Below are 20,483 nucleotides of genomic sequence, written 5' to 3'. Positions count from 1 at the left end.
TCACATCTTTAAAAGACTAAATCCGTGCTGAGCTGACGTTGTTAGCAAGATCAAACACTTCATTAATTTTGTTGTTTTTTGTTTTTTTTTCTGTTAAAGATTCTGCAACTTTCTGTGTCATTTCGTTGAGAAGAGGGAAGAGGGGTGTCAGGGACTCACAGCCTTTTCGAATGTGGCCAGAATTATCAGAATTATATCTCAGGTTTTGGAAGTGACGATGTTATACAGCACGTAACTTTCATTAAGTTTCAGATTTCAGATTTCGTAATCAAGCTGAGCGCTATCTCACCCAAACTACTTGTTTTGACATCACTTTTTTAGTTCTTGGCATTCCATCTAGGACCAAGTTATTCTTATTCAGGTCTATATGTCGATCCCATGGCTTCCACAGATGATCCTCAAGGGAATGTGACAGGATAAACAGGTTGTTTATTAGGATAAAAGAGCCCAAAATTGCGCTCTTCTCCGGGCGGCTGTTTGTTGTTCTCATTGAACATAGCGAAGACGTAAGTCTCTATACCCTTTCCTGGCCTCCTTGGTGTCCCTTGCCTCGCATGTCGAATCAAATTCTGGTTGTAAGTCCTCGCATTTGCGATGGTGGCTGCGGCGTTCCCTGCCGACGGCCAACCACTCTCGGACACAACAATGGGCACTCCGGCGGCATTCGTCTTCTCCATGGCTGCGTATAGAGCGTCAGTGATGGCATCAAACAAGTTCTGGTACCGGTAAGGAAGATCTTGCACGATAGGTTGTGGGGCAGTGAACAAGGCGTAAGGAAGAGATATGGAACCTCTGCTATCTCTGTAACTGAAGTAAGGGTAGACATTGGCAAGAAGTGGAGCGCCTGTGTCGGCCAAAAACCGCAGAATTTGTTCCATTATGGGTCGAGCTTGAGGTGAGAACTGGCCCTTTGAAGGGGGGTAAGAATCTACCACGACGCTCGTGGCAACTGCTGTTGACACCTTAACCTGGTTCTGTAGACCAGCGGCTTTAATCGCGTTATAGACGTTGCGCATGGCGGGAAGGATGAACTGAGCATTACGGCCGGGGATTTCTTCGTTCCCGACGCCGATGTATTTGAAACGGACGCCAGGCCAGAAGTTTCGAACGTTGTTTTGGACCCAAGTGGTGGCGGCAGAAGGGTTGTTGGCGAGTTCTTGGAGTCTGTTCTGCTCGACGCCCAGGATGACTTCAATGTTGGATCCTCTGAGCGCGTTGAGAGCTTGCAGCCGAGGGTAGTAGAGTCTCATTCCTTTGATATTTTTAGATTTGTAAAGATCGACCACCTCTCGCTCTGAGGGTAGACCTGTGCCTTCCATACCATAACAAACGCCAACCGTCTGTCCAACTGCATTGTTCATGTCAATCAACAGAGAAATTAAATCAAGCAAGAAGCAGAATCAAAATTACACAGAAAATTTTAGTTACAGAAATCAGAGAGAGAATGAGGGAGGTAGACCTGTAAGAGGTATATTTGGCAGAAGCAATCCAACCAGGAGGAGAAGGGCAACGATAGAGTGGTTGTTTCTAGCTGCTGAGAGGGCAGCCATGATGAAAGTTTCTGAATTGATCTGATGCAAAATCTCCATGCAAGCCTCCACTTATATACAGTTAGCGATTCACTGTTCTCAACGGTACACTGCGCATACCGTCAATCTTCCCATAGACTAAACTTCTTTCATTAATGGCAGCATCCAAAGAGTCAAGCTGCATCTATCATGGATAGGAATTTTCTTTTCTATGCTCAGAAAAATGTCAAACATTCTGGCTGGATTTCCACGAGTTTGTCGCTTGGATTTCCAACTTTTTACCAAAGATAGAAGCAGGAACTGAAACGGAACCGTGTTTTTTACTCGAACCTAGCAGCCTGAACTTGTATAGGTCTTTGGCTGGAGTGGGACAGAAGGCTTCCGTCAGATCAGGTTAAAATCAAGGATGGGAACTTCCTGCAAAACCTCCGCCGCCTGCGACTTCAACGGGCTAGTGGCAGCCCCATTAACATCAAGTGGGATGACCAGAAGACTACAGAGTTTGAAACATTCATATCATCCCCCTTGCCGCACATCTCGGTGACCTAAGTTCAGGGGGGGAATTACTTCCCCCTTTGAACGTGCCGTCCCGTGCACGTACGGGCACTGCGTGCGAATTCACACGTGGCTTCACACATGTGAGTTTTGCATGTGTGGCAATTTTTTTATTAAAAAAAACACTCACTGAAGAACCTTTTCAACCTATCAGGAAGATGCTATTCCGTCTGCCCCAGCCGCTGCTTTTCCACTGGACGATGAAATTCCATCCACCCCAGCCGCTGCCTTTCCTTCGGACCATGCAATTCCGTCCACCTCAGCTGCCTCTAGTGTCGCTACTCTTCCATCAGACGATGTAATTCTGTCCGCACCAGCCACCTCCAGTGTCGTTGCTCTTCCACTAGACGATGCGATTCCATCAACCCCAGCCGCTTCCAGTGCCACTGCTCTTCCTTTGGATGATGCGATTTCATCTGCCCTAGCTGCCTCCAGTGTCGTTGTTCTCTCCACACCACTTCCAAGAACATGCTTCCTCTTTTTGAAGATCAAGATTGAACTCTCTTCTCGAAGATGCATAATAGAGATAAAGATAAATATAGTGATAAATATAAAGATAATGATAGAGATAAAGATAGACATAGAGATTGAATTAGAGATAAACTCAAATTGTAGAGTTCTAATCACCTACATTCTTTGTGTAATTCTATAATTAGTTTACACTTTATCAAATATAATTACGGTAACAGTATTCTTCATTCCTATATTCTACAGAAACTTCTTAAATAAGAAAAAAAATCTAGGAACAAATACCAAGGAATAAGTGACGTGATATGTTTATTGTGGCATACAAGCCGGAAAAGCTTGTCATTTGAGACTCCACGAAATAAATACACCTTATCAACGAGATTATAAAAGAAAAAGTGGGATATGATAGAGATAAAGAAGATAAGGATGAGAGAAGTTGAGATTGTCTCAACTTGTAACTCTATAGTCCAGTAAACTATCTTAGAGATAATCCTTATCATGTAAAATCTTATCATTCTATCACCTATAAATATATGTATCGATGAATGTAAAGAATTGGGAAATTATTCATTCATTTATTTCTATATGGTGTCAGAGCTTTAGATCTCTCTGATTTCTCCTCTCTACCGCCGCCACCGCTGACGATCCCGTAGTCGCCTTCGCAGCACCTGAGCCTCGACCTCCCCACATTGATCTCACCCTCTGCTCCCTTTTTGTAGAGCCTCACAACTCTCTATTGGTTTGACAGTACTATGCCACTGCGCACCCTCCCGCTGTCGCCACTTATCCCATTGTCATCGTCGCCACACCTGAGCCTTGACCTCCCAACACTGAGGTCAGGCTTTGCTCCCTTTCTACAAAGTTCCAGCTGCAACTCACTATTTTTTCAATGGTACCACGCACCCTCCCACTGTCGAAACTATCACCGTCACGGCCGCTTCAACAGGAAGAAGAAGAGCGCGCACGTGTGATTTTCACACGTGAGACACTCATACGAAAAACAAACAAACTAGTTTTCTACTCATGGCATTTGAAGATTCTCGAATCACTATTCCTAATGCTCATGACCCAACCAGACCGATGATGGTACTCCACATCCACAACTCGATCAAACTCACCTCCACAAATTATTTTAGTTGGAAAGATCAGCTAGAGGCTATTCATTTTGGTTATGATCTCGTCAAGTTTGTTGATGGTACTTATTCTTTGCCTTTCGCCACAAAGATAATCAATAATCTTGTGGTTCCAAATCCCGAACACACTATGTGGCATCGTCAAAATAAGCTGATTTTTGATACTCTTGTTGGTTCTCTCATGCCATCTATCTAAATCACTCAAGAACCTCTCATGAAGCCTGGAATATTTTGGCCAGTACATATGTTCAACCCTCACATGGTCACATCAAACAGATCAAGGAGCAACTCAAACATACCACTAAGGGGTCTTGGTGTGCAGTCGCATGCAACCAAAAATAAAACCTATACTCCTAAAAATATATGTAGTAGTGTAAGTAAGGATCATTCCCACGAAGAGTGGTTAGTCTAATTTTATGCTCCGTGAACAAGGATGGGGGGGGGGGGGGGGGGGGGGGGGAGTATAACAAAAACACTTCTAAGAAAAAAAACTAAGAAACAATTCAAATTAAAAGGATCAAAATCAATCAAAAGAACAAACCTTGATCTAAGTCAACATCCACCATCAGAATTTCACAAGTGATCATAGATGCAAGCATATATCAATTCACATTTGAGTATTCACCATTGGAACTATCTTCCTATCTCTCCTTAGTCATAGTTAATTAGAAAACAAGCGATCCAATTAACCCTAACTACTAAACAACCCAAGACAAGCGCTAAAGTTTTAATCTAGCAGTAGCCTTAAGAATTAGAGAGATCGATGAAACTAAACAACACAAGCACAAGCGACTGCATTTAATTTAGTCCAACGTTCTTCTTATAATCTAATAATTCCTAACACAGAATATCATCAAATCTCAATTGCTTCACAAGTTAGAGGGACCAAACAAGTATGGATTTGACATCTAACCTAGCAGTAGATTGCAACGAGTAATAAACTAGTAGGCCTCCTAGTGATTAAACGAGACAATCATGAAAAAAATTACAGAAGAACATCTAATACTCAAAACATAAATTGAACGATGAAAACAAATCAGATCTCATAGTTTTATTGATTCCTAAGCTTTATTTTCCTTTGACCAAGTCTGAAAGTTTAACCATGAAGAAATTTGAAGGAAAACTAGAGAAAAGAGGAGGAAAAGCCGGAGAAGGGAAAATGAGGGAGGGGGGGTCAGCCAAAATCTCCTTGTGCCTCCTCTTCTTAGTTGCCTAGGGAGGGTTTTCCTCTTTTTATTCCCCTCTATTTTCTCGTTCCAGGATGTCATAGTGCACGTGCCACGATTTCAAGCCCTTTTTAAACCTGGATGCAGCCAATATCTCTCAAATTTATAAACATAAAAGTTGTAGAACTTTTTCTTGGTGTTCCATATCATCTTTAAATCAAACCAATTAGATATTGGATAAGAGAATTATGATAAGATTACAAAGCAATATTGAAACAGTCCAGAATCGATCAATTAACTTCGTTTTGCACTTGACGCCTCCATTTGCATCCTCAATCAAAATATAAGAATAATGAGTATATTTAGGCACCATATAATTATAAAAGCCTAAACATTAAGGGAGAAAATATGACATTTTGCAGTCTCATCAAATTCTCCCATACTTAGCTTTTGCTTGTCCTCGAGCAAAACTCAAATTCACTTTCCTGAAAACACCAAGGTTGTAACACCATCAACAAAGAACAACCAAGCTCTTCAAAACTCATAACATATCATGATCAAACATTCTTAAACAACTTAAAATTACTTATTAAGCCTTTTCATTCAAAGATGGAGTAAACAAAATAAGTACATCGTCACAGAAATAAATATGCAACTCTCATGTGTTTGAAGGGCATGTGTTTCACTCAAATTCATTCCAATGGAAATTATCTACTATAGGTTCGCATATCTTCTCATTCTCCACCACTCAGATCACATGCATAACATGAATCATAAGGACTTTTCAAGGGTTGTAACGGGGTTTAGGAACAAGGTGGGAAATATTTGGGAATGTAGCTCAAAAGCCATCGAAACTAGTGGAGTAAAAATGAATCAACTTAAGCTCGAATATATAAGATATGTAAAACCAATCACTCCACTCAGCAGCTTCTTCAATTTGTATCTATCTAGTATAAACAAACCCCTTTCTTGGAATTTTAGAAGGAAATATGAACACATACAATTTGTAACTTTAAAAGCCATCACTTCCTTTTTTTTTTTTTCAATTTGTTTTTTTTTAAATTACACTAACAATGGAACTCATGAATTGAGGATGAAAACATGTTCCATTTCACCAATCATAGCCATACCACAAATCCAGACACCCCCAGACTTATTTCTTGCACACGCATACGAATCATAATGATGAACAATGCTCCACTAGCTCTACGACTTTAGTAAAGTTTTTTTTTTTTTTTTTTGGTTTAAATCTTGTAACGTGGGTTCACAAAAAAGAAATCTCAAAGGGGTTCAACAAAAGGAAAAAAAACAAATTAATTACAAGGTAGTCTATTTGGCTTATTTACCTTATAACAAAGAGGGCCTTAATTATGTTCATGCATGCATGTGTCAATGTGACCTCAAAGAGAATCAAGGCAAGTTTTAGAGAAACAAATCCATGGAAGAATATATCTCATGAAAGAAAATAGTGAGACTGATATGGATGTGTCAGTCTAAAGGCTTAAAATCTCACAGGCTTTTGTCTACCAAATTTAGTCACTGCCATCCTCAAATAAAATAACTAGACTAATTAATTCTCAGTTGGAAGATTACTTATTCAATTGTGTTATGAATCTTTCAAGAGCCTAAATTAATCTTGCACATGACATACACAACCAAAAATCATTAAAAACACAACCTAATTGAAACACAACCTAAATCCCCTCCCCCACACTTAGAACTTACATTGTCCACAATGTAAGGCGAAATGTAAAGAGAAGGAAAAAATAACCAAAATATAAATGTGAAAATAAAAAGAAGAAGGAACAAATGTTACGGTCCTGGATTATGTACCTATGTCTTTCGCTCCTAATAGGCCGGTCTTTTGGGTAGTATTGGCTAGGTGCATAACATTTGATATGAGAGCGGGAGCACAATGTGTTATTCTATATCCCAAGAAAGATGGATTGCTATGGGTAAGGAATTGGAAGAAATATGAGTACGGTTAGATGCTTTCATTGAACATTATGCAAGGGATGAACTCGCTGCTGTAGCAAAACAGGTCACACGACCTCAAATCTCCGATCACATATGCACACAAGAGGTAGCAGAAGCTATCTCGGATGGGGCAACAGGCCAAGGGCCGGAAAAATCAAAAATTTTTTCTTGTTTACCGGCCGAAGAACCTGCGGAAGGTTTGGGGGCGACCTCAAATCCGACACCGGAAACCATGGAAATCGCTGAGAAGGACACAAATCCAATTTCAGACTTAGACTTGCTGCAAACAGAAGGCGGCGATTTTAGGAAATCGGAGGGGTATTTCCCAAACCCCTTATCACGGGAAACCAGAATTCCACAGGCGATGCCAATAAAATCACCAAGCGGAGAAGCCCCTAAGGGGTGCAGTTCACCGTCGGAGAAAGCTCAGCGGGCACCCAACTGCAACCCCTTTTTGTCACGGTCCGTCGCTTTGGCAGCCAGCATGGCGCGGACCAAACAAGAGAAAGGACGATGGGGAAAATGGGCACCAGACCTTATCTCAAACAATGAAACGGAAACTCCTCCAGCAGGGACACTGCGATGTCCTCCTGTTTGCCATAGGAGGAAGAAGATGCACCATCGACGCGGTCAGAACCAACCCCGGTGGGATGTGACTTCTGGCCACCACCTCCCACTCGCAATCTACTTCTCGGCAGACCAAAGTAAACTCAAATTCCAATTTGGGGGGGGGGGGGGAGTGTCTCGGCAAATTTTTTTTTGAAGAACTCTGTTGTTCTGTTGATTCGCACAATACCAGTGTGTATGTTAATTTGCCTACTGGAATGTGTTGGAGAGCTTTGAATGAGATTGATCTTAGGATCAAAGAAGTTTTCACTATTATGTTAGTGGATACATTTCATTTCAGTGGGAGTGCAACATCTTTTCCATTGCTGAAAATATTTTGTGAGGGGCTATATTTTGCTGTTGATGAGCACAGTCACTGTGCTTGGGGTCATTACGCAATTGACACGGTGAGGCTGTTTAATTATCCTCTTAACGAGCTCACCCACAGTGTGAATGTTCTGTATATATTTGTGCTTCATGGCATGCTCCTACATGATACGCACGTTCCTTTTGAGAAAACAACAGCAGCTAGTCTAATTGTTGAAGGGCTAATTTTTTTGGGTCTCGTCACACAAGATGGAGTTGGGAAATTCCAATGTTTTGGATGTGTTAATTTTGAGAATGCAGAAGTATGCATTAGTGCTGTCTACAAGGGTAAGAATGCATGCTTGTTAAATTATTATCCTATTCAAACTCCACCTACTGTTGGGTATGCGGAAAAAAACGAATCAGTGTTGTATGTTTCTGCTATTAGAAGTGCCTCAGTTGAGATTGCAGAAATGAGGTGCAACTCAACCATCTATCTTAGGAATTTTAGTGGTCTTCAAGCAGCCACAAGTGTGAATTGTGAATCAGAGATGTCCTTCTTGGTAAAGGAGAACAGTTCTGCACTTCAACATTCCATTGTTCTTATATTTCAACCTGCTGAGGCACACAGAAGAGGAGCTTGGAACATGCTCCCAGAAGAGGTATTGGAAAATGTAGAGGCTATGTTGGGCATTAACTTGGGGTTTCACTATCCCACAAGAGTAGTGGCTTTAAAAGCTGGAAACTTCTTGGCTGGCTGTGGACACTTCAAAGCAAAGATTAGTGGAAAAGGAGGCCATGCAACTATTCCATAATCTTCAATTGACCCTGTTTTGGTAGCCTCATCTTCAGTAATCAGCTTACAACAACGTGTCTCAAGGGAGGCAGATCCTCTAGATTCACAGATGGTTTCAGTGTCCCACAACAATGGAGGCAGTTCTTACACTTTCATTCTTGATTCAGTAATAGTTGGTGGCACTTTCAGGGCATTTCGTATAGAGCAGCCAAGTGGCATGTTGGGGGAGATTATGAAGCATTTACTTCAACATCCAACCATAGTGCACTTGAGGGATACTTACGAGGGTAATACTGCAGTGCATCTTGTGCTGGAATTGTGTGCAGGAGGTGAATTGTTTGCTCGTATTGTTGCCAGGGGACATTTTACAGCAAGGACTGTTGTGGGCTTAGCAGAACATGTGTGGAAGTAGTGTAGATGTGTCATAAGCATGGGGTCATGCATCGAGATCTCAAGCCTGAGAACTTCTACTACTGGGCACCTGTATCTACTGCTAAGGATGCATTTGTGTTGTATGGTTCTGCTATTAGTGCAGTAACTACAGCTGGGTCAGCTGCTATTCCAATCAGCATTGGAATCGTGTTAGATTTTTTGTGGTACGAACCTTCTAGTGAGAGAATAGATGATATGGCAACAGTTCAAAGGGCAAGAGATTTTCATCTCAGCTGGTTTCTGGAACCAAACAGATTTGGTCACTACCCTAGCTCAATGGCACTAATGGTAGGAGAGCGGCTCCAACAACTCTGTTGGGTGAAATCAGATTGGAATAAAGATGAAAGAATGGCAGGTGATTGGGTGCACACTTCTGGAAAATGGAGTGGTGATCCCATTGATAAAGGCATCCAAACCTCTCCAGACTACAGAATTTTTGCTATCTCTTCACAGTTTTCTCAGCTCTCTACCAAAGACAAGACCTTGGTCTTTCCATTTTCTGTTAAACATGAGCAACAGCTTGATTCTGTCCCCATGAAGAGGAGCACCCTCCAGCAACTCAGGCAGGATATGACGTTGGCTTCACTACTTATTGATCAAATTACCTACCTTGATGATTGGGTTGTACGGGATAGAGAGCATTCACTATCTTTGGCTGGGGCTACTGCAACATTGGAAGCATGCCTTCTCCACCTTCCTGTCACTGATGAGGCAAGGGCATATGTACAGCTGGTGAAGGATTCAATTAGTTCAGTTGTTCATGTTGTGCCACCCATGGGTTCCTCAATGTATCATTTACTGTCAAGGGCAGAGGAGCTGAATTCTCTGGTGTCGGCACTTGCTACCGTAGCAACACTGGAGAGTGTCCTGCTTGACGCATGTGGAGACCTATTAGCTTCAACAGCAACAATGCCTGTAAAGGAAAGTAGCCTCAGAACTCACCTTATACAACTCCAAACAAGCGTTGCTTCATGGGCTATATCTATCTCAGCCATCGAATATTTGTTTACCGGCCGTCGAAATAAAGAATTTCCACTAGAATTATTTAATTTTTTTTCTCTCGACCAGAATTAAAAATCCTAGAAGGCTTGCTCCAGTTTTTGGGCGTCCAGAGAGCGCACATGGTTGTCGCGGATGCTACTGAGGCATCGGTGAAGACTCGGCATACAGACACTACCTCCGAGCTTGAGGACAAGCTCGTTTTTTCAGGGGGTGTAATGTTATTATTATTTTAGTTGTTTTTCTTTAATTTTCTTTATTTATTTCAGTTTTAGGCCACAGGGGTATTTTTGTAATATTTTATTTATAGGGGTATTTTTGTAATAATTTAGCGTAAAACCTAAAAGGGACCCTATTTAAGGGGTAAGAGTAATGAGAAGGGGGGATTGAAGCATTGATAATTAGGTTAAATCTAACATAAACAGGCTTGAGATCACCTTCTTTATCTTGTGGTTAGGGTTTCCTCAAAAACCCACTTATTCTCTTATCCTACATTGATTTTCGTCTTTCCCATGTCTTCCTACTATCCCTACAGTAATGTATGGTAGACCCGTAACCCGTGGCAGATCCAAGATCCTACCAACGAATCCTTGTGTCAGATCCGAGACCATAACACAAGGTTTGTTCTTTTGATTGATTTTGATCATTTTAATTTGAATTGTTTCTTAGTTTTTTTTTTTTAGAAGTGTTTTCGTTATACTCCTCCCCATCCTTGTTCACGGAGCATAAAATTAGACTAACCACTCTTCGTGGGAATGATCCTTACTTGCACTGCTACATATATTTTTAGGAGTATAGGTTTTATTTTTGGTTGCATGTGGCTGCACACCAAGACACAAGGATTCGTTGGGAGGATTTTGGGTTACGGGTCTGCCATACATAACTGTAGGGATAGTAGGAAGACATGGGAAAGATGAAGATCAATGGAGGATGAGAGAATATGTGGGTTTTTGAGGAAAACCTTAACTTCGAGATCAAGAAGGTGATCTCAACCCTGTTTACGCTAGATTTAACCTAATTCTCAATACTTCAATCCCCCCCTTCTCATTACTCTTACCCCATAAATAGGGTCCCTTTTAGGGTTTACGCTAAATTATTACAAAAATATCCCTATAAATAAAATATTACAAAAATACCCCTATGGCTTAAAACTAAAATAAATAAAGTACACTAAAGAAAATCAACTAAAATAATAATATTATTGTGTTCATAACATTACACCCCCTGGGAAGAACGAGCTTGTCCTCCAGCTCAGAAGTAGTGTCTGTATGCCGACGTCTTCGCCAATGAGTAGCATCCGCGACAACCATGTGCGCTCTCTAGTCGCCTAAAAACTGGAGCAAGCCTTCTAGGATTTTTTTTTCTAGTCGAGAGAAAAAAACAAATTCTTGTGGACATTCTTCATTTCACTGGCCGGTAAAAAAATATTTGATGGCTGAGATAGATAGAGCCCATGAATCAGCGCTTGTTTGGAGTTGTATAAGGTGAGTTCTGAGGCTACTTTCCTTTACAGGCATTGCTGCTATTGAAGCTAATAGGTCTCCACATGCGTCAAGCAGGACACTCTCCAGTGCTGCTACGGTAGCAAGTGCCGACACCAGAGAATTCAGCTCCTCTGCCCTTGACAGTAAATGATGCATTGAGGAACCCATGGCTGGCACAACATGAACAACTGCACTAATTGAATCCTTCACCAGTTGTACATCTGTGTTATGGGCGTTACACCCAACCCAGGGTGTTATGGGACACCTTGGGGGTCCACTAGGTGTTATGGGACACCCTATGTCTTCCGCTCCTAACATGCCGATCTTTTGGGTAGTATTGGCTAGGTGCTTAATATTTGGTATCGGAGCCAACCCTCGGTCGCGGGTTTGATTCCCCGCAGAGGCGCCATTGCAGAAAGGAGCGACCACACGGAAGGGGTGGCGCCATTGCAGAAAGGAGCGACCACACGGAAGGGGTGACAAGTATTAAGTCCTAGTGCGTCGTTGTGGAAGAGTGGGCAGCCATGAGTGGGCCGCCGTGGGCGTCGGCCCACGAGGGGGGGGGGGGGGTGTAATGTTATGGGCGTTACACCCAACCTAGGGTGTTATGGGATACCCTGGGGGGCCACTGGGTGTTATGGGACACCTTGGGGCTCTGGTGGTCTTGGGCTAAGGGTTGAGTACCTATGTCTTCCGCTCCTAACAGGCCGGTCTTTTGGGTAGTATTGGCTAGGTGCTTAATAATCTACCCTCACCCCATCAGTGACAGGAAGGTGGAGAGGGCATGCTTCCAATGTTGCAGTAGGCCTAGCCAAAGACAGTGAATGCTCTCTATCCCGTACAACCCAATCATCAAGGTAGGTAATTTGATCAATAAGTAGTGAAGCCAACGTCATATCTTGCCTAAGTTGCTAGAGGGTGCTCCTCTTCATGGGAACAGAATCAAGCTGTTGCTCATGTTTAACAAAAAATTGAAAGACCAAGGTCTTGTCTTTGGTAGAGAGCTGAGGAAACTTTGAAGAGATAGCAAAAATTCTGAAGTCTGGAGAGGTTTGGATGCCTTTATCAGTGGGATCACCACTCCATTTTCCAAAAGTGTGCACCAAATCACCTGCCATTCTTTCATCTTTATTCCAATCTGATTTCACCCAATAGAGTTGTTGGAGCCGCTCGCCTACCATTAGTTCCATTGAGCTGGGGTAGTGACCAAATCTGTTTGGTTCCAGAAACAAGCCGAGATGAAAATCTCTTGCCCTTTGAACTGCTGCCATATCGTCGATTCTCTCACTAGAAGGTTCATACCACAAGAAATCTAAAACGATTCCAATGCTGATTGGAATAGCATCAGACCTAGCAGTAGTTACTACACTAATAGCAGAACAATACAGCACAAATACATCCTTAGCAGTAGATACAGGTGCCCAACAGTAGAAGTTCTCAGGCTTGAGATCTCGGTGCATGACCCCGTGCTTATGACACATCTGCACTACTTCCACACATGTTCTGGTAAGCCTAGCAGCAGTCCTTACTGTAAAATGTCCCCTAGCAACGATACGAGCAAACAATTCACTTCCTGCACACAATTCCAGCACAAGATGCACGGCAGTATTACCCTCGTAAGTAACCCTCAAGCTGTTTTGCCCAATTTCGGATCTGTCACCATGCGATTTCTTCAGCGTTGGTTGGAAGGGATACGGGAAGGAAGAAGATGGAAGCTCGTAGGTCAAAGGGGACCAGTTGTACCCGTAAGGGTACATGGCGAGGAGCAACAGAGACGATGAAGATGGTGTGAGCTTGTGAAGGGAAGCTCGCCCTGGATCTCGACTAGAAGGGAGAATCCGACCTTGCTATGCTAACAACTAATTGCATTAATGCTTACCTTCTCATTCATCTTACATCCTTATATAGGGAATTAGGGAAACACGCACATGGCCAAAACAAGGGCCTACAAGTTCAAACAAATTACAAATAAACCCTTCTAATACATAAACTGGAAAATGCATTAATTAAACCCTGCTATGGGGTCTATAACATCACACCCCTCCTGGAGAACGAGCTTGCCCTCAAGCTCGAAGGTAGGTCTACTGGCCCATGCCAATGGCTGGATCCATGGACAAGTGTCAACCACAGTATGGGACGAGCTTTGCCATAAACAACACAGTTATGTCACAATTACTAGCTTATAGGAAAAAGGTTCCTACCGAGCACCAAACCATGAGAAAGTTGAAAGTATATGAAATAGCCCAGGAACCAAACCAATTGATCAGAGTCACAAGGCTTCCCGCTATGCCCTTCAAGTTGATAGGGAATATCTCAGACATTATCACCCATGGTATTCCTCCATGCCCTAGGAGCAGGACCCTGTGAACATCAGTATGCCTACTAATGCCAGTATAAGAGCTAGATCTTTCGACTTTTCATGGCCCTGAATTACAAATAATATTGCAGTGAGGAAGCAACCCAAACATGTTCCTGCTGCAGATACCATTAAAAGTGGCCTTCTTCCAGACTTGTCCGTCAAGAGCACTTCTAGAGTAGTCATTGGGATTTGAATGGCATCCATTGCAATAGTTCCAAGATTTTCGGAAGAAAAAACCTGCTGAGACAAAAAGTGAACTTGCATAGAAACATATTGCATCTGATCTTTCATAGATAAGAAGAAGAGCTGCAGCTTCATCACGGCCATCAACTATTGTCCGGATTTTGTTTGCCATTGTCTCGTGTGCACCTGTCTGTATCTTGAATAAAACCAGGCTGCTTGCATTCATAGTTGGGAGCATCATGGGCCCCAGAATAAGAGTGGGCAGACAGACACAACGTCAAGTCTGTTCTGCGGTCCATACTCCAAAGATTCACTTTCTGGTGTTGTTGTTGCAAGGCAGTGCCAGTTCTTAGTTGATCTGCAGTATACTTTGGCTGACCAGCAAGTCTCATCCATGATTGTATCCTGTGGCCAAGTTGGTGTCATAGCAATAGCAAAGGCAGAAGAAACAACAATAACCTGTGTCATGTTTGCCTCAGTTGATGCCGTAAGTACATTGAGGGTACCAGTCACAGCAGGCTCAAGTAAGTCAATCTCTGGATTGGGGACTGTTATGGACTCTATAGCATCACGAGTTACCAACAGGCGTAGGAATTAATTAATGTGTTTTTCAATTTCCATGTAATTGTCTTTGGTTTGGTTTTGTCTTTGGTTTGGGTTGGTTTAGCATTTATTGGTTTGAACCATTGACCCAAGAGGTCTTTAGGGTTTTGGACGTCCTCCACCCTATTTAAGGGGATGGCTAGGGTAATGAAGATTATGAATTGAGTTCACTCTAGTTAACGTAATTTAGATAAACAGGTCAAGAGCTCCTTCAAGCTCTCTTCCGAATTTCCCCAATTCTCCTTTCCGAAATTCAATCCCCTTCAACCCTCATTCCATCTCAACGTCAAGCAAGATAATGGAAGGAAGAGAAGAGAGGAGGGTGACAAGATCCATGGCTCGTGAGGATCCTAACAGGGACACTACCCGGAGGGTAAAGACTTAACATGTCGTATAGCTCTTTTATTCTTGGAGGAGAAGAATCCCTAGCGAAAAACTCATGAACTATACCATCCAACGCAATTGAACGACAACCGGGTTCCTTCATCACCCCCTTCTCAAACAATAATCTCCTAAGTATTCCGACATCATTCCATTGGTTTGCTGAGGCGTAGACCCTGGACAGAATCACATAGATTCCACGAGAAAATCCGCCATCGAACTCTAGAGTTTGCTGAGCCAGTAATACGCTGATCGCAACTCCAACCTTTCTCTTATAACAAGCTTTAAGGCTTCTCCAAATCACCACATCTGGTCTAATGGGCATAGCAGACACAACATCCATGGCTTCTTCCACTAAGCCAGCACGCGCAAGAAGATGAACAACAGATCCGTAGTGCTCAATTTGGGGTACAATTTTGTATTCTGATACCGTTAAATCGAAGTACCTATGACCCGCACCAACCAAACCTCCGGGGTGACATGCAGTTAGAACACCAACGAATGAGATCGAGTTAGGCTTTACCTGTCCTGTTATGCACATTTGAGAGAAGGTGGCTAATGCCTCTGGGACATATCCATGCATTGCGAACCCAATGATCATGGCATTCCAGGAAGCTACGTCCCGCTTTGGCATTTCTTCAAACAGTTGCCACGCCATCTTGACGGACCCACACGGGGCATACATATCTATGAGCGATTTGTTCATCAAAACGTCGCCAGCGACACCATTTTCACACTGCCTCAACACATATAGATGAGACCAAATTCCCAAGGAAATAGAACCAAGTCCAAATTCATCAAAAAAATTTATGATAGGGAACCGAGCTAAGACCCGCTGCTGCTGGCATTGCAAGATGATGATTATTTCCGAAAGAGGAATGAATCGCGGTGGCCTTGCCGGCCAGGCATTAACCTCACGTTGAGTGTTAATTCGGAGGCACGCTCCACTGGTAGAAAGTGTGGAACGGGATTAGCATACCTGAATGTGTGCCGTACAACCACGATTTTGGCTTCCCCTAGGGCGACGATTTCGACTTCAAAATCGAAATCTCTGGGTTTTGGTGGCTGTCGATTGGTATAAGCCGTCAATAGGGCTTGTCCAGTACGAGCATCCCCCTTGCCAATTTCTAGCTTGACTTGTGGTCGACGGCGAACATCACGAAGAAGTGGCCGATTTTGTGAATTTTTTTGTTGGACGATGAATAGGTGTTGTGGGTCTGCTAGAGCAGAGTATGTCGTCAGATTTGAGGTCGCCCCCCCCCCCCCCCCCGTTGGATTCCAGACGTGCGGAGGGCTTTTCCGTGATAGGTAGCTGCTGTGCGGGAGAAGGGTTTGATGGCAAACCCCCTGCCGTGTTTGCTGACGAAGGTTGTGTGAAGGGTCCTCTCGATTGCGGAGGTGGTGACGGGGGTTGAGGGTGGAGATGTTCTGCTGTGCGTGAAGAAGAAGCCATCTGGGCGGAAAGCTGAGCAAAGACCTCCTCCCCTCGGGACATCAACATCTGGAATTTGCCGTCAAGGCCATTGATTTGAGATTGGAAATCAGTATGATTCTATTCCACAAAATTCCGAATTTTTGCAGGAAGAGGAATCGCCAATGGTGGTCCGCTCTGATACCAAGTTGTTATGCCCAATTTCGGATCTGCCACCATGCGATTTCTTCAGCGTTGGTTGGAGGGGATACGGGAAAGAAGAAGATGGAAGCTTGTAGGTCAAAGGGGACCAGTTGTACCCGTAAGGGTACATGGCGAGGAGCAGCGAAGACGATGAAGATGGTGTGAGCTTGTGAAGGGAAGCTCGCCCTGGATCTCGGCTAGAAGGGAGAATCCCACCTTGCTACGCTAAAAACTAATTGGATTAATGCTTACCTTCTCATTCATCTTACGTCCTTATATAAGGAATTAGGGAAAACACGCACATGCCAAAACAAGGGCCTACAAATTCAAATAAATTACAAATAAACCCTTCTAATACATAAACTAGAAAATGCATTAATTAAACCCTGCTATGGGGGTCCATAACACAAGCCCACTATGGTTGGATGTTGAGGTAAATGCTTCATAATCTCCCCCAACTTGCCACTTGGCTGCTCTGTATGAAATGCCTTGAAAGTGCCGCCAACTGTTACTAAATCAGGAATAAAAGTGTAAGCACTGCCTTCATTGATGTGGGACACTGAAACCATCTGTGAATCTAGAGGATCTGCCTCCCTTGAGAAAAGTTGTTGTAAGCTGATTACTGAAGATGATGCTACCAAAACAGGGTCAATTGAAGATTGTGGAATAGCTGCATGTCATCTTTTTCCACTAATATTTGCTTTGAAGTGTCCACAGCCAGTCAAGAAGTTTCCAGCTTTTAAAGCCACTAATCATGTGGGATAGTGAAACCCCAAGTGAATGCCCAACATAGCCTCTACATTTTCCAACACCTCTTCTGGGAGCATGTTCCAAGCTCTTGTTCCTTGTGCCTCAGCAGGTTGAAATATAAGAACAATGGAATGTTGAAGTGCAGCACTGCTCTCCTTTCCCAAGAAGGACATCTCTGATTCATAGTTCACACTTGTGGCTGCTTGAAGTCCACTAAAATTCCTAAGATAGATGGTTGAGCTGCACCTCATTTCTGCAGCCTCAACTAAGGCACTTCTAATAGCAGAAACACGCAGCACTGATTCGTCTTTCTCCACATACCCAACAGTAGGTGGAGCTCGAATAGCATAATCATTTAACAAGCATGCATTCTTACCATTGTAGACAGCACTACTGCATACTTCTGCATTCTCAAAATTAACACATCCAAAACATTGGAATTTCCCAACTCCGTCTCGCATGACGAGACCCAAAAATTTTAGCCCTTCAACAGTTAGAGCAGTTGCTGCTGTTTTCTCAAAAGGAATGTGCGTATCATGTAGGAGCATGCCAACAAGCACAAATATAGACAAGACATTCACATTGTGGGCAAACTCGTTAAGAGGAAAATTAACCAGCCTGACCGTGTCAATTGCGTAATGACCCCACACACAGTGACTGTACTCATCAACAGCAAAATATATCCCCTCACAAAATATTTTCATCAAAGGAAAAGATGTTGCACTCCCACTTAAATGAAATGTATCCACTAATAGAATAGTGAAATCTTCTTTGATCCTAAGATCAATCTCATTCAAAGATTTCCAACGCATTCCAATAGGCAAATTAACATACACACAGGTATTGTGCGAATCAACAGAACAACAGAGTTCTTCAAAAAAGCATTTGCCGAGACGCTTACCCCACCCCCCCAAATTGGAATTTGTGTTCACTCTGGTCTGCCGAGAAGTAGATTCTGAGTGGAAGGTGATGGCCAGAAGTCACATCCCATCGGGGTTGGTTTCGACGGCGCCGATGGTGCCTCTTCTTCCTCTGGTGGAGAATAGGAGGACGTCAAGGTGTACCCGCTGGAGGAGTTGCCATTTCATAGTTTCAGATTCGGTTTGGTGCCCATTTTCCCCATTGCCCTTTCTCCTGTTTGCTCCGCACCTTGCCGGCTGCCAAAGCGATGGACCCCGGCGGAAAGGCGTTGCAGTTGGGTGCCTGCTGAGCTTCCTCCGACGGTGAATAGCACCCATTAGGGGCTTCTCTGCTAGGCGATTTTATTGGCGTCGCCTATGGAATTCTGGTTTCCCGTGATAAGGGGTTTGGGAAATACCACTTCGATTTCCTAAAATCGCCATCGTCTGATTGCAGAGGGTCTGAGTCTGAAATCGGATTTGTGTCATTCTCAGCGATTTCCATGGTTTCTGGTGTTGGATTTGAGGTCGCCCCCAAACCTTCCGCAGGTGCTTCGGCCGGTAAATGGGACAAAAAATTTTATTTTTCCGGCCCTTGGCCTGTCTGATACCTCTTGTGCGCATATGTGATCGGAGATTTGAGGTTGTGTGACTTGTTTTGCTACAACAACGAGTTCCTCCCTTGCATAACGTTCAATGGAAGCATCTAATCGTGCTCGTATTTCTTCCAATTCCTTACCCATATCAATCCATATTTCTTGGTGTAGAATTTAGGATCTCATGAAAGGAACTTTAGATCAACAATAAAGAAGAAGAAGAAGAAGAGAGAAGGAGAAGAGAAGAAGAAGAACGTGGAAGGAGAGAGTTTGGATTAAGGGAGAAGAGGGTTGCGTCAAAAGAAAATGAGGGCTGGACGAATTTGTGGAAAGAGAGGAGAGTGCTTCAATGCCCTACCTCTTAGCCAATGCCTTTATTTATAGTTTTACAATGCCCTTAGGGCTACAACTTGTTAAAACAAAAGACATAAAAGGAACACATATTTACATTTCTATGCCATCTTTATGGAAAGTACCATATTTTACACATATGCCACTCCTTTGACATGTGGGCTTCTTGTATTGAGCTCGTGGGCGTGAGCCCATCTTCCAACACTCCCCCTCAAGCTGGAGGAGAAAAGACACCATAAATACCCAGCTTGCTACATATAAAAGATAGGATTTTAGATGTAATGGGTTTAGTGAGAATATATCAGCTACTTGCTCTTGAGATGACACATGTTTGAGAGAGATTATTCCTGCTTGAAACTTCTCCCGTATAAAATGACAATCCACCTCAATATGTTTAGTTCTTTCATGAAAAACTGGATTTGAAGTGATATGAATGGCTGCTTGATAATCACAATGCAGATTCATGGACCCCTTTTTATAAAAACCTTGTTCGGTCAGAAGGGTCCTGACCCATAAAAGTTCACTAACGGTATGGGCCATAACTCTATATTCTGCTTCGGCGCTAGATCTTGCAACCACATTTTGCTTCTTACTTTTCTATGTAACCAAGTTTCCCCCAACCAGAGTACAATATCTTGATGTAGATTTTCTATCATCAGGAGATCCAGCCCAATATGCATCTGGGAAGCCTTCTTTGTTGAAGTGCCCATGTTTTTTATAAAGCAATCCTCTTCCTGGAGCTCATTTTAGATAACGTAATATTCTCTCTAAAGCCTGCCAGTGGGTAATTTGTGGGTTGTGCATGAATTGACTCACCACACTTACAACATATGATATGTCTGGCCTAGTTACCGTGAGATAAATCAGTTTTCCTATGAGTCTTTGATATTTTCCAATATCAATATCTTCTTCATTTGTGGCACATAATTTTACATTTGTATCCATAGGTGTATCAACTGGTCTACAACCCTTCATTCCTGTTTCTTCAAGGAGATCCAAGACATATTTCCTTTGAGACAATATTATCCCATGTTTGGATTGAAGAACTTCTATACCCAAACAATATTTAAGCATACCAAGGTCTTTAGTCTTGAATTCCTGACATATCATCTGCTTCACCTCTTGTATGCTCAAAGCATCATAACAGGTTAAGATAATATCATCCACGTATACGGCCAATAATATTTTCCCTTTGACTGTATCTTTATAATATACGGAATGATCAACTGAGCACCAATGAAAACCAAACCGTAGGAGTGTTTGACTAAATTTATCAAACCAAGCCCGAGGGGACT

At 42.8% G+C, this 20,483-nt stretch overlaps 1 protein-coding gene across 1 annotated transcript; it reads right to left on the bottom strand.

The window, feature by feature from the left end:
* Positions 1-295: 295 nt before the first annotated feature.
* LOC137942029 (glucan endo-1,3-beta-glucosidase-like) lies at positions 296-1,337 on the bottom strand. Its single transcript, XM_068787701.1, has one exon. It carries the CDS (start codon positions 1,317-1,319, stop codon positions 399-401), a length of 921 nt encoding a protein of 306 aa, XP_068643802.1. The 5' UTR covers positions 1,320-1,337; the 3' UTR covers positions 296-398.
* Positions 1,338-20,483: the final 19,146 nt, after the last annotated feature.

Source organism: Aristolochia californica, unplaced genomic scaffold (genome assembly GCF_029961685.1).
Source record: "Aristolochia californica isolate CCGP_79_NKW_82.1479 unplaced genomic scaffold, dmAriCali1.0.hap1 SCAF_9, whole genome shotgun sequence".
Taxonomy (NCBI): domain Eukaryota; kingdom Viridiplantae; phylum Streptophyta; class Magnoliopsida; order Piperales; family Aristolochiaceae; genus Aristolochia; species Aristolochia californica.
The sequence above is the reverse complement of the archived record's forward strand: the minus strand, read 5'-3'. Positions and strand labels throughout refer to the sequence as shown.

Excerpts from the sequence above, each read along its gene's own strand:
- LOC137942029 (XM_068787701.1), bottom strand. The coding sequence starts at position 1,319 with ATGGAAGGCACAGGTCTACCCTCAGAGCGAGAGGTGGTCGATCTTTAC.